This window comes from Chiloscyllium plagiosum, unplaced genomic scaffold (genome assembly GCF_037043375.1).
Source record: "Chiloscyllium plagiosum isolate Xiang-an unplaced genomic scaffold, Cpla_swu_hap1 HiC_scaffold_4, whole genome shotgun sequence".
NCBI lineage: Eukaryota > Metazoa > Chordata > Chondrichthyes > Orectolobiformes > Hemiscylliidae > Chiloscyllium > Chiloscyllium plagiosum.
The window spans coordinates 91,143,873-91,156,419 of NW_028270142.1; the positions used below are offsets into that span (position 1 = coordinate 91,143,873).

Genomic DNA, 12,547 nt, shown 5'->3' on the forward strand with positions numbered 1-12,547 from the left:
TTGCAGCATTAACACTTTGTACTCATGTACTTGGTGTCCTAGATTCCTCTGTACAAAGCTCTCTATTTATAAAATATGAACTTCCCATTCATCCTGTACAAGTAGGCATAGACACATTTTCCCACATGATACCACATTCACGTTACCCATCTATATCCCTTTACAGTCTCCTGTCCTCAATTTACTCTCCACATATCTTTGCACTATCAGTAAACGTAACAAAGACGCATCTGGTCCATTCATTCAAATCATTGATATGGACTGCAAAAGTTGAGACCACAGCTGTGATCCATGTTGCATTCTACTTGTTACGCAAAGCCAGGCATTGCCGATTTAAACTGCTGTTCCCCATGAGCTAAATAATCCATGCAAATGTGTTACTGCCTACACTATGAGCTCATACTTTTTTTGCAATATCCTTTGATTTAGCAGCTTGTTAAATGCTTTCAGAAGCTTCAAGTATTTACACGGTTCCTTTATCCACTTGGTTTGTTACTTGCTCAAAGAACCATCAAAATATTGAAGCTTGATTTCCCTATCACAAGACTATGTTCACTCTGCCTGATCACAGTTATGATTTTCTAAGAGCTCCATAATCCCCTAATAGAGTCCAGTATTTTCCCATGACAGATGTTAAGCTATTTGGTCTGGAGTTTGCAGATTTTTCACTCCCTCCTCTCAAATATAAAAAGGAGCTAAATTTGCTATTTTTCACATGAGACCTTTCTAGAATCTAGAGAATTTTGAATTTTGGAAAATTACAACCAAAGCAACTACTTATTCAGTAACTATTTATTTTAATGAAGCCCATGAAGTAGGGGAGGATATATGAAACATTTTTAAGCACCTTAACCTTGTGATTGTAATAGTTTTTTTAAGTTCACCTTCCCCTTTATAATTATTTCTAGGATGTTACTTGCACCTTCTACAGTGAAGCTAGATGGAAAATATCTGTTCAGTTTGCCAGCCATTTCCTTTTTTCCTATTCATAACTGCCTAGATTTACTGTCTGGAGGATCAATGCTTAGTTTAGAGTTGTTATTTTCTTTAAGTATCTGGAGAAACTGTTGTTAGCTATTTTTAAGGCATCAAGCTAGCTATCTCTCGTACTCCATTTTCTCCCTTTTATGGTCCAATCTACTGATCCACAATTAAGTTTTGAAGAACTGATAGGTGTTTTCTTTCAATATGATACAATCTTTAACTTTCTTTGTTAGCCATGGTGTATTTACTCCTAGATCATATCTCCCCCCCCTCACTTGTATATCTGCCACACCCTTCTTGTATATCTGCCACAGCATTTCTACTGACCTATCCCTTAACTTTCCAGTTCACTTTGTTTCTTCCTTTGACAACTGCTTCAGCTTTTCTTAATTCTGTGAGAAATTGCTTGAAAATAAGTACATTGGCTGAAAACTAGATCCAACTACCAAAATCAAAACAAATCCCAAAATATGAAGTTTTGTCCTTTTATCATTCTTGTTTTATAATTATATTTAAATCAATCAATCTACAGTTTTAGTTTATTGGTCCATTAAAGATGATTCAACAGTGCAGCAATTGGAAAACAATGACAGGATTGGGCAGAGTCAGCACGAACTGATGAAAACAGGCTTGACAAGTAGACTGGAAGCTTGTGAGCATGTAACTAAGCCAGTAGATGTGGGTCACTTGAATTTGACAGAAGGCTTTGAACAACATCCTATGAGATTAGCAAGTAAAATTAAAATGCATGAAATTGGAACGAACAGGTCATTTTCTGAATGACATTCAATGTCTAGTGGGGTACTACAAGGATCAGTGCTGGACCCAAGCTATTCACACACTATCCAAAGCTATTAATTATTTACATGAGGGAACGAAATTAAATATTGTTAAATTTGAAATCAAATCTGGATAAGAGGGTGAACTGTGAGCAGATTGCAGAGGTAGTTCAGTGTGATTTGGACAAGTTGAGTGAATGGACAAGAGCATTGCAGGTGACTTATAATGTGGGTAAATGTGAGGTTATCTAATAGCAAAAATAGGAAGGCAGATTATCTGAATGGTGATGGATTGGAAAAAGGGAGGTGCAACAAGACCTGGTGTCTTTGGACACCAGTCACTGAAAGTAGGCATATAAGTGTACAGAAGGCAAATTGTATGTAAGCCTTCAAAGCTGGAGTATTCAAGTATAGGGATATCTTGCTTCAATTGATCAGGGCCTTGGTGAGATCACACCCTGAGTACTGGTCTCCTTATTGGAAGATGGATGTTCTGGCAATAGCGGAAGCACAATAAAGATTTAACCGACTAATTCCTGGGATGGTAGGACTGGTGTATGAAGAGAGACAGCATGGTTAGGACTATATTCACTGGAATGTAGGAGAATAGGAGGTTCTCACAGAAACCTATAAAATTTTAAACAGGACTAGCCAGGATAAATGCTGGACGAATGTTCCTCATGGTCACAGTCTAAGAATACAGGCCATTTAGGCCTGACTCAAGGATTAATTTCTTCATCCAGGGAATGGTAAGCCTTTGGAATTCTCTACTGCATAAAACAGTTAAGGGCAAAACATTGAATGCTTTCAAGGAGTTGGATATAGTTCTTAGGGCTAAAGGCATCAAAGGTTATAGGGAAAAAGCAGGAGCAGGGTGGAGGATCAGCTATGATCAAATTGAATAGCAGAGCAGATTCAAAGGGCTAAATGGCCTCCTCCTGCTCCTATCTTCTTTACTTGTATGGTCTATGAGAACTTGATGGGTACCTCAATCATCTCACTAATTTCAATGCTGGAGGAAACAATGGCTCAAATTTTCCAAGAAGTGACAATCATCAACAGATCAAGATTAGAGTGGTGCTGGAAAAACACAGCAGGTCAGGCAGCATCTGAGGAGCAGGAAAATCAACATTTCGGGCAAAAGCGTTTTGCCCGAAATGTCGATTTTCCTGCTCCTCGGATGCTGCCTGACCTGCTGTGCTTTTCCAGCACCACTCTAATTTAGATTCTGATCTCCAGCATCAACAGTCCTCACTTTCGCCGAATCACCAACAGATCGCCAACTCACCCCTCCCTTCTTGCATTTGGACCCAACTCCTCATTTCTTGCTGGCACTTCCAATCCTGTGCAGAGCATATCTGAAATCCAATAGTTTCCAAGTAGAGCAGGATAGCGAGGTAAACTCAATTTGGCCTTTTTTTCCCCCTCACTGTAGAAGCCAAATTTCTCAAGGTATCTGTATAGTTACTCATTGTCCTATAGTTTGCAGGTAACCAATAGCATTTCCCACTAGTCCGATAGTGATCAATCAATCTCATTGTTCTCCTATAGCAATCAATAACCTCCCCCCATCCCGCCAAACCAATCTTTTCACCTGAGTGATCATTCACACTCTCCCCTCTGCCAAAAGAGCAATCAGCTTTTCCTACCCATGGCAGTGACATCATCCCCTTTCACACACTCCAACAGCGATCACTGGGAACCTACTCCCTCTTCATCCCCCAAACCCTTTATAGTAATCCTTCCCCTCATACCCTGCCAACAGCTACCTCTTCCCTCCTGCATGAAACTGTTCAATTACAGCCCCTCCACCTCAACCACAGACAGTTCTGACTTCAACCAGCCAGGAGCCAAAGATTTCAGAAGGTGGTTAAGGAGAGCAGGTGCTGCACAGGGACAGCCCAAGTATGTTCCAGGACTGAACTGAGCAATGTCCATCACTCAGTAGATGCTGACGGTCAGACTGGTCATATTTCAGTGGGTGATTGTGGTAGTAGATGGGAATTAAAGAACATTGTCCATGGTTTGGGGAGGGTGAAGGAGAGTGAGTACTGTCCATGGGCAGTGAACATTACCATGGGTGCAGGAGTGCTTTGACATTCCAGCTGATTTATACAGCTCAGGAGGCTTTAGACCAGCTATGAAAAGCTCTAACCAAATCTATGTAAATAACCAGTTGAGTGACTAAATATATAAATCAAGCAGAATTTGCTTGGTTCTGGCCAGTCACAGGTTTAAAGTTTAAAGTTTCTGCACAAGGTCAATGGATGAATGGGATTAAATTTGGACTTTTACAGGGTCCCAAGAAACATCAGAAACCTAAATTGGAGGCCTGTTCCCAAGTCAGAAGATCAGGACTCATACTTGTAGATGGATAATTTAAAAACAAAAGGTGCGAGCGTGGTGCTGGAAAAGCACAGCGGGTCAGGCAGCATCAAGAGGAGCAGGAGGATTGACATTTCGAGCAAAACCCCTTTATCAGGAATGAGGCTGTGAGCTGAGGGGATGGTGAGATAAATGGGGGTGGAGGTAGCTGTGAGTGTAATAGGTAGATGGAGGGGGTGGTGGGGGGGGGGGGGGGTAATGGTGATAGGTCAGTGAGGAGGGTGGAGCAGATAGGTGAGAAGATAGATGGATAGATAGAACAGGTCTGAGGGCGGTGCTGAGTTGGAAGGTTGGAACTGGGATAAGGTGGGCGGAGGAGAAATGAGGAAGCTGATGAAATCCACATTGATGCCATGGAGTTGAAGGGTCGCGAGGTGGAAGATGAGGTGTTCTTCCTCCAGGCGTCGGGTGGTTAGGGAGTAGCAATGGAGGCGGCCCAGGACCTGCATGTCCATGGCGGAGTGGGAGGGGGAGTTGAAGTGTTCAGCCACAGGGTGGTGGGATTGGTTGGTGCCATTGTCCCAGAGATGTTCTCTAGAAGACACTATCCCTTATTCCCAATTCCTCCGCCTATGCCACATCTGCTCCTAGGAGGACCAGTTCTACCACAGAACACACCAGATGGCCTCTTCTTTAAAGACCACAATTTCCCCCTTCCACGTGGTTGATGATGCCCTCCAGCACATCTGATCCACTTCCTGCACCTCCACCCTTGAACTCCACCCCTCCAACCACAAGGACAGAATGTCCCCAGTCCTCACCTTCCAGCCCACCAACCTCCACATACATCGCATCATCCTGTACCATTTCCGTCACCTGCAAACGGATCCCACCACCAGAGATATATTTCTCTCTCCACCCCTATCCCTTTCTATAAAGGCCATTCCCTTCGCGACTCCCTAGTCAGGTCCACGCCCCTCGCCAATCCATCCTCCCCTCCCAGCACCTTCCCCTGCCACCACAGGAATTGCAAAACCTGCGCCCACACCTCCCCCCTCACCTCCGTCCAAGGCCCCAAAGGAACTTTCCAAATCAAAGTTTCACCTGCACTTCCACACGGCATTTACTGTATCCGTTCCTCCTGATGTGGTCTCTTCTCCATTGGGGAGACACCTTCTCTCAGAACGCTTCAGAGAACATCTCTGGGATACCCACACAAACCAACCCTACCACCCTGAGGTCGAACACTTCAACTCCCCCTCCCATTCTGCCAAGGACATGCAGATCCTGGGCTTCCTCCATTGCCACTTCCTAACCACCCGACACCTGGAGGAAGAACGCCTCATCTGCCGCCTCAGCATTCTCCAACCATACAACATCAATTTCACCAGTTTTTCCTCCCCCCACCTTATCCCAGTTCCAACCTTCCAACTCGGCACCACCCTCAAAACCTGTCCATCTTCCTTCTCACCTATCCGCTCCACCCTCCTCTCCGAACTCTCAACATTAACCTCACCTCCACCTACCTAACAGACTCTCAGCTACCTTCCCCTCCTCCCTCAGCTCACAGTCTCTTTCCTGATGAAGGACTTATGCCCGAAACATTGATTCACCTACTCCTCAGATGCTGCCTGACCACCTATGCTTTTCCAGCACCACACTTTCGACTCTGATCTCCAGCATCTGCAGTCATCACTTGCACTTAATTTTTAAAAAAAAAGTCGATTGCAATTGAACCCATTGTCTTCAGATGTGGCTGACATACTCTTGAATCAAGGCTAATAGTTCAACATTAAAATTTATTAACATTGTGTAATAGTTTAGAAGCATGTTCTGTTTGTATAATTATTAACAAGTTTCATGCTAAATTGGTTAGTACAAGTTACTCATGTTATTCACTTATCCAAATTGGTCTGGTAAATGGTGGTTTCAGGAGTACTCTAAAACCATGACAAATACCTGGCATTCATCTTCAATGAATCAGGATTACTGAACAGAGTCCGTACCGTTTCTTTCAGCAATGACCCTACAATGTAATTCAGTAAAGACAAAAAATAAAATTTGAACTGAGCTAAACAGATACTACAACGAAATGAAAATTAGTCTGTGGGACAAAACATCAAACACAGTATGGGTATAAAATTCAATTAAGTATATCATGCCAACATTAACTTTGTTACCAAACTGACCTTCGAGGAATTGTGTCAGGGAAAGAAAGAGTATAACTTTGATTAAATTACTATACGTGAAAACGTCTGCAACTCAAGCCGAATTTCTTCAGAGGTAGACGGTAGGGACAAGGAGAGCAGAGATATCATTTAGCACTAACACAAATAATCTCTTCGGTGGAATATAAAGTAGCACAGTGAGAGTCACTGAGTTAGAGTTTTACAGCATGGAAAGAGGCCCTTCAGCCCATCTAGCACCTATCTACCTCATCCCATTTTCAAGCACTTTGCTACAATCTTGGATGCCATGGTACTTCAGTAATTATCTAAATACTACTTAAAAGTTGTGACGATTCTATCCACCTTTCAGATTATGAGTTCCAGATACCTGGGTGAAAAAAAAATTCTAAACCCCTCTAAACTTGTTGACCGCTATCTAAATCTAATCTAATTATTGGCGCCTCTACTCAAAGGAAAGGCTTCTTCGTATCTACTCTATCTTGATCCCTCATACTTCTGTGCCACTCTGGGGTTCCTCAGCTTTCCATGCTGTAAGGAAATCTGAGACCACCAACTCTCCCTTCACAGCTGAAAAGTTCCAATGCAAGTAACATTCTGGTGAATCTCCTCTGCATTCTCTCTAAATGTAATTACATTCTTCTGAGTGCCTGGAGTATGAACAGAAATGCAAACAGCACTCCAGCTGTGGCATAACTAACATCTTGCATTGTTCCAACATAACCTCCATCCTTGTGTTCAATACATTGACTAGTAAATGCAGGTATCCCTGATGCCTTCTTAACCACTTTACCTACCTATCCTGTTGCTTTCAAGGATCTATGGACATGCACATCAAGGCCCCTTCAATCCTCTATACTTCCTAGGGTCATAACTATTTGTTGTGTAGTTCTATCCCTTGCCTTGTTAGTCCTCTTGGTAGTTCAGTGATTAGCACTGCTGCCTCATAGCACCAGGGGCCGAGGTTCAATTTCACCCTCAGGTGACTGACTGTGTGTGCAGTTTGCACATTCTCCTCATATCTGCATGGGCTTCCTCCCACAGTCTAAAGATGCACAGGTAGGGGTGGGATGCCCTTCAGAGGTGGGCTTGATGGGTCAAATAGCCTGCTTGCACTCTGTAGGGATTCTATGATTCTAAAATGCTTCACCTCGCGCTTTGCAAGATTAAACTCCACTTCCCATTGTTCTGCCCAGCTAGTTCACATTATCCTGGCGTCTAAGGTTGTCCTCCACACAACTGATCATCTCAGCAATTTGTGAACTTACTGATCAAACTTCCTACATTAGTGTCTAGACATTGATGAAAACTACAAACAGCAAGGGGGTCATCACCAAACCTGTGGTATGTCAGTGGAGTCCAGTTATAAAATAATTTTCAACCCTCCTGCCACTAAATTGCCCATGAAGTCTTACCTTCTTGCCCAGTCTGTCATGTGAGACCTTAACAAAAGCCATACTGAAGTCCAGATGGACCACATCCACTACACCCTTATTCATATATCTAGTCATCTCCACACACAAAAGAAAAAATCAAACCTGTCAGACAGGATCAACGCCTGACAAAGCATTGCTGACTATATCTCCCCCTGACAAAGCTGTTAGAAAGAACAAAGAACGTGGATCTAGCCCTTCCTATAGAGCAATAATTATTTGCTCCTTGAAATGGTCTCATGTGAAAGGAGTTCACTAAATTCTATTCAAATTTCCGTAGAGCTAGGCCCATGGAATAAACAGACCAAACTTTACTAACTAACTCACTCCATACTATTGACATAGCAAATGAAAAGATGGCATTTGAGTAGGCATTTCTTTTTCTGATGTAGACCTTACCAAATGGTATTTTACACAATTAATTGAGGAGTTTGAAGATATTGGGCATGCGCATTACGTTTTTTTAAAAAATGTCAAGAATGCATTTCTTTCACACAAAATAAGGAAAAAAAGAAACAGACTTCTAGTCACTTATATATTCAATATTTGTTTAAACCAAGGAGGTAGCATCATACTGTATGTTTTCTGGTAGTTAACAGCAAGCATAATTTGTTCTACAATACCTTCTGATCCATTTTCCAATTGCTCTTTAACTGGTTTCAGCAGTAATTCAGTGGCACAGCTCTTTTCTGGACTACATTCAGGGCTCGACTCCAAATGTAACCTAAAACTCTGAAGGAAACAAATCTCATTCAGGTGGATGAGCAGGACAAGAAAAAAAAAGGAATTACACAAATCTGACTGTGTCTTTTTGGTAATGTTTTACTGCAGTGCTGAAACCCAATGAACCCACCTCAGCAAGTGCCCCAACCATAGCGGGGCAAGTCCAGCATCAAACTATTTAGTCAATTCAGGATTCACAGCACACTGGAATAAAGTAATTCTTGACACTGAGGAATTGCCTAAAACAGACTGCAGTCCATTTCGTTTCATACAAATACAAGATTGGTAATTCTTCTATGCTACGTGAATTTTCAAATTCCAAATAGGTGACTGAGTAGGATGCAATTGCAGCAAAGCTTTTAAATATCAATATTAATAAATGGGAAGTTTTAAGGAATGGCCTTTGACTGTAATTTATTCAATTTGGAGCAGCTTTAAAAGTTCCTTTGCTGGCTATACTAATTTCTGACAGTCTCGCTTCAGCTCTTTGCAGGTATAGACTCAAAAAAAAAAATTGCTTTCCCAACGTCACTAATTCAGGTCTCAAATAAATTAGCAGGAAATGGCAGGAAACAAACAACCTAAAGTTCAAGACTCAATTAGCCAGGTTTCCTTCAAAATGCAGATAATATTGAAAATGGAAAACTTCACAATTTTGGTTTCTTTTACATACCTAAAATATGCTTGTGATAATTAAAATAACTTTGGTAGTATTAAATGGAAAACTATAGAAAAGGTTAACATTAGCACAGGGAAACCTCTTGAAATAGTTTTACTAATCTTATAAATAGTTGTTATCTCAACACCTTAGAAACTAAATAGAAATGTATCTTAATATTTTGGACACTTAGAAGATATGATTGTGACAAAAATACTGTTGAATTAACGTTAAAACGTTCACAATTTTAAAAAATAGAATGGTTTGAATTTAGTTGGGTCATTTGGAAAACATCAATTTTACACATTAGAAAGATTTTTTTTTGTTCATGGGAATGTAAGCGACTGGCAAGACCAGCACTTCACTTGGCTTATATTTGGGATGAATTTAGAGGAAAAAGTGTGGAAAGGCTGGTCTTGTTGGGAGTTCAGAATAAGCAAGAACCTTGAGATGCAAGCTCCTGACAGAACTTGTGGATATGGAAATAATGTTTTCATGTTTTCAGAGAGCCACTGATGAATAATCATTGAATTTTTAAAAGATACAGGCTAATGGACTTCCATCTTAGTATGGATTTAAGGTCATAGGAGCACAGAGCTGAACTCAGATTAATTGGTGTTTGCCAGTTAATTGAACATTAGTTCTCAACAATAGGAGCTATACTGCATTTGAACAGGTGGGGAGCTAATGTTCTCAAACATAGGATAAAAGTGTGAACAGTAAATCGAAGAAGAAAATGTAATGAAGTTAAGAGAAAGAGGTCAAGTGCAGTTTCTCAGATTGGCTGAAATTTGGTTATGGTAATAGACAAGGTTCTGGTCTGGAACAGCTTCTGCTCACTCTGTACATTTAAAATGTACATGTAGGATCAAAGTGAATGCTGCCTAAATTTGCAAATTATATTAAAACAGTCGACACTTAGTCTTCAGACAAGTTTCACCAACATGATCCCCTCAATCGAGGGCACTGACTGTAAAAGACAATAAAAAATAGCAACCACAGTTTGGCTGAGCCTGCCCTGCCATTCAACACACCTAATCTGACATTCCTATATCCATCTACTTGCCCTTTTCTCTGTAACCTTGACTCTCCTATTAATGAAGAATCCATCTATCCTAGCATTACCACGGATTCTACATCCCCTCCACTGCAAAAGTTCTCTGACAAGGAGGTATAAAGACTCAACCCTTGAAGAAATTCCTCCTCAATTCAGTCTTAATTTGGCACCCTTTATTCTGAGACTAATGCCTTTGATCCTAGAGTCTCCATGAGAGGAAACATTCTCTCAGTATTTACCCTATCAAGCCCTTTAAAAAAATCCTGTAAGTTTCAATTAGATCAGCGCCCATTCTTCTAAATTCCAATGAGTAGAGTGTCTCAACCTATTGAGCCTTTTCTCATAAGACAATACCTTCATACCAGGGATCATCCTAGTGAACTTTCTCTGAACTACCACCAGTGAAATGACATCTTTGAATTAGGGGGCCAAACCTGCTCTCTGTAATCCAGATGTAACCTCACCACTATCCATACAATTGCAGTAAGGCTTCCCTACTCGTATACCCCAACACCCTTGAATTAAGGGCAACATTTTATCAGTCTTCCCAATTACCTGCTGTAAATGTGTTGCTGGAAAAGCGCAGCAGGTCAGGCAGCATCCAAGGAACAGGAGAATCGACGTTTCGGACATAAGCCCTTCTTCAGGAATGAGGAAAGTGTGTCCAGCAGGCTAAGATAAAAGGTAGAGGGGAGGGACTTGGGGGAGGGGCTTTGGAAATGCGATAGGTGGAGGGAGGTCAAGGTGAGGGTGATAGGCCGGAGTGCGGTGGGGGCGGAGAGGTCAGGAAGATGATTGCAGGTTAGGAAGGCGGTGCTCGAACTCAGCACAGCCTTCCTAACCTGCAATCATCTTCCTGACCTCTCCGCCCCCACCGCACTCCGGCCTATCACCCTCACCTTGACCTCCCTCCACCTATCGCATTTCCAAAGCCCCTCCCCCAAGTCCCTCCCCCCTACCTTTTATCTTAGCCTGCTGGACACACTTTCCTCATTCCTGAAGAAGGGCTTATGCCCGAAGTGTTGATTCTCCTGTTCCTTGGATGCTGCCTGACCTGCTGCGCTTTTCCAGCAACACATTTTCAGCTCTGATCTCCAGCATCTGCAGCCCTCACTTTCTCTCAATTACCTGCTGTACCAATATGCTAGCTTTCTGCGTTTTGTGCACAAGTACCTTATTCCCTTTCTATGGTTTTTCTAAATTGATATAATACTGCTCTTTTGTTCACTTTGGAAAGGAAAACTTCACATTTTCCCCACAGTATACTTCATTTGCAAACTTTCTGCCCACTTATCAAGAACTCTCAACTGTTTGCATCTATCTTGCAACTTACCTTTCCACCTATTTCTGTAAAATGTGCAAATTTAGCTAGAATACATTCACTTCCTTCATGTCAAATGGTCACGGTTCCAGCACTGATTCCTATGGAACCCCACTGGTTACAAGTTGCCAACCAGAAATAGATCCAGATTTCTTGCCCATTAGCCAATTCTCAGCCATGCCAATATACTACCTCCAAAACCAGGTGCTCTTATTTTACAACTTAATCTTTTGTAAGGTAACTTCTGGAATTCCAAATACAACACACCTACTCTTGTTAAGACTTCCACTCAGTAAAAATATATCCACAAAGGAGGAAAGATTCTAAGAGAGTGATAAAACAACCATAGCTCAGTAGGGATGTTAAGAAATTGGGAAAAAAAAGCATTTAATGATGGACGTGTCAGTGACAGATCCGAAGACACACAAGTTCAGAATCCAGCAAAGGAGAAAAAGTGAAAAGATTGCTTGCTTACTGTCATCCCTGCTACTCTATCTGTCCAGTACACTTTAGTTAACTCCATCCTCATTTCATTGTAATTGACTAAGTTAAACACATTTCCAAGCCAAATTTATCACTAAAATTGACAATAAAACTGAATCATGTTATGATTACTACTTTCTAGGGAACTTTGACTCAGGTCATTTATTAATATATTACACATTTCTGAATCAAGGACAGCCTGTTCCTGGTTGGCTTCATGATATATTGCTCTAGGAAAGTATTCCAAATGCACTTTAATGAATTTTTTTGTTGTAGCTACCCTTTCAAACTTGGATTAACACAATCAACATGAGCAAAAGATTAAATAGGTTAAATAGGCAGTCAGGGAGGAAATTGCAGGGATCCTTGTATAAGTATCTGTATCACCTACAACTACAGGTGAGGTGCCAAATGACTAGAGTGTGGCTAATTTTATATGCCTTTGTTTAAAAGGAATGCTAGGAGAAGCCTGGGAACAATAGACCAGTGAATTTGACTTCAGTGGTAGGTAAGATATTGGAAGTAATTCTGAAAGATAGAATTTATTTGGATTTGAAGAGTCATTGAATTATTAGAGATAGTCAGTATGATTTTGTGC

The 12,547-nt window shown here is 41.3% G+C and overlaps 1 protein-coding gene across 1 annotated transcript in view; it reads right to left on the minus strand.

Annotated features, from left to right (window-relative positions):
• LOC122549046 (N-acetyltransferase ESCO1-like) overlaps nucleotides 1-12,547 on the minus strand; it is a 42,782-nt gene that overhangs the window by 15,077 nt on the left and 15,158 nt on the right. Inside the window, exons 3-4 of the mRNA XM_043688228.2 lie at nucleotides 8,331-8,439; nucleotides 6,048-6,114 (exon numbers count right to left, since the gene is read on the minus strand). Coding sequence (XP_043544163.2) covers nucleotides 6,048-6,114; nucleotides 8,331-8,439 — 176 coding nt within the window. The remainder of the gene's footprint in view (nucleotides 1-6,047; nucleotides 6,115-8,330; nucleotides 8,440-12,547) is intronic.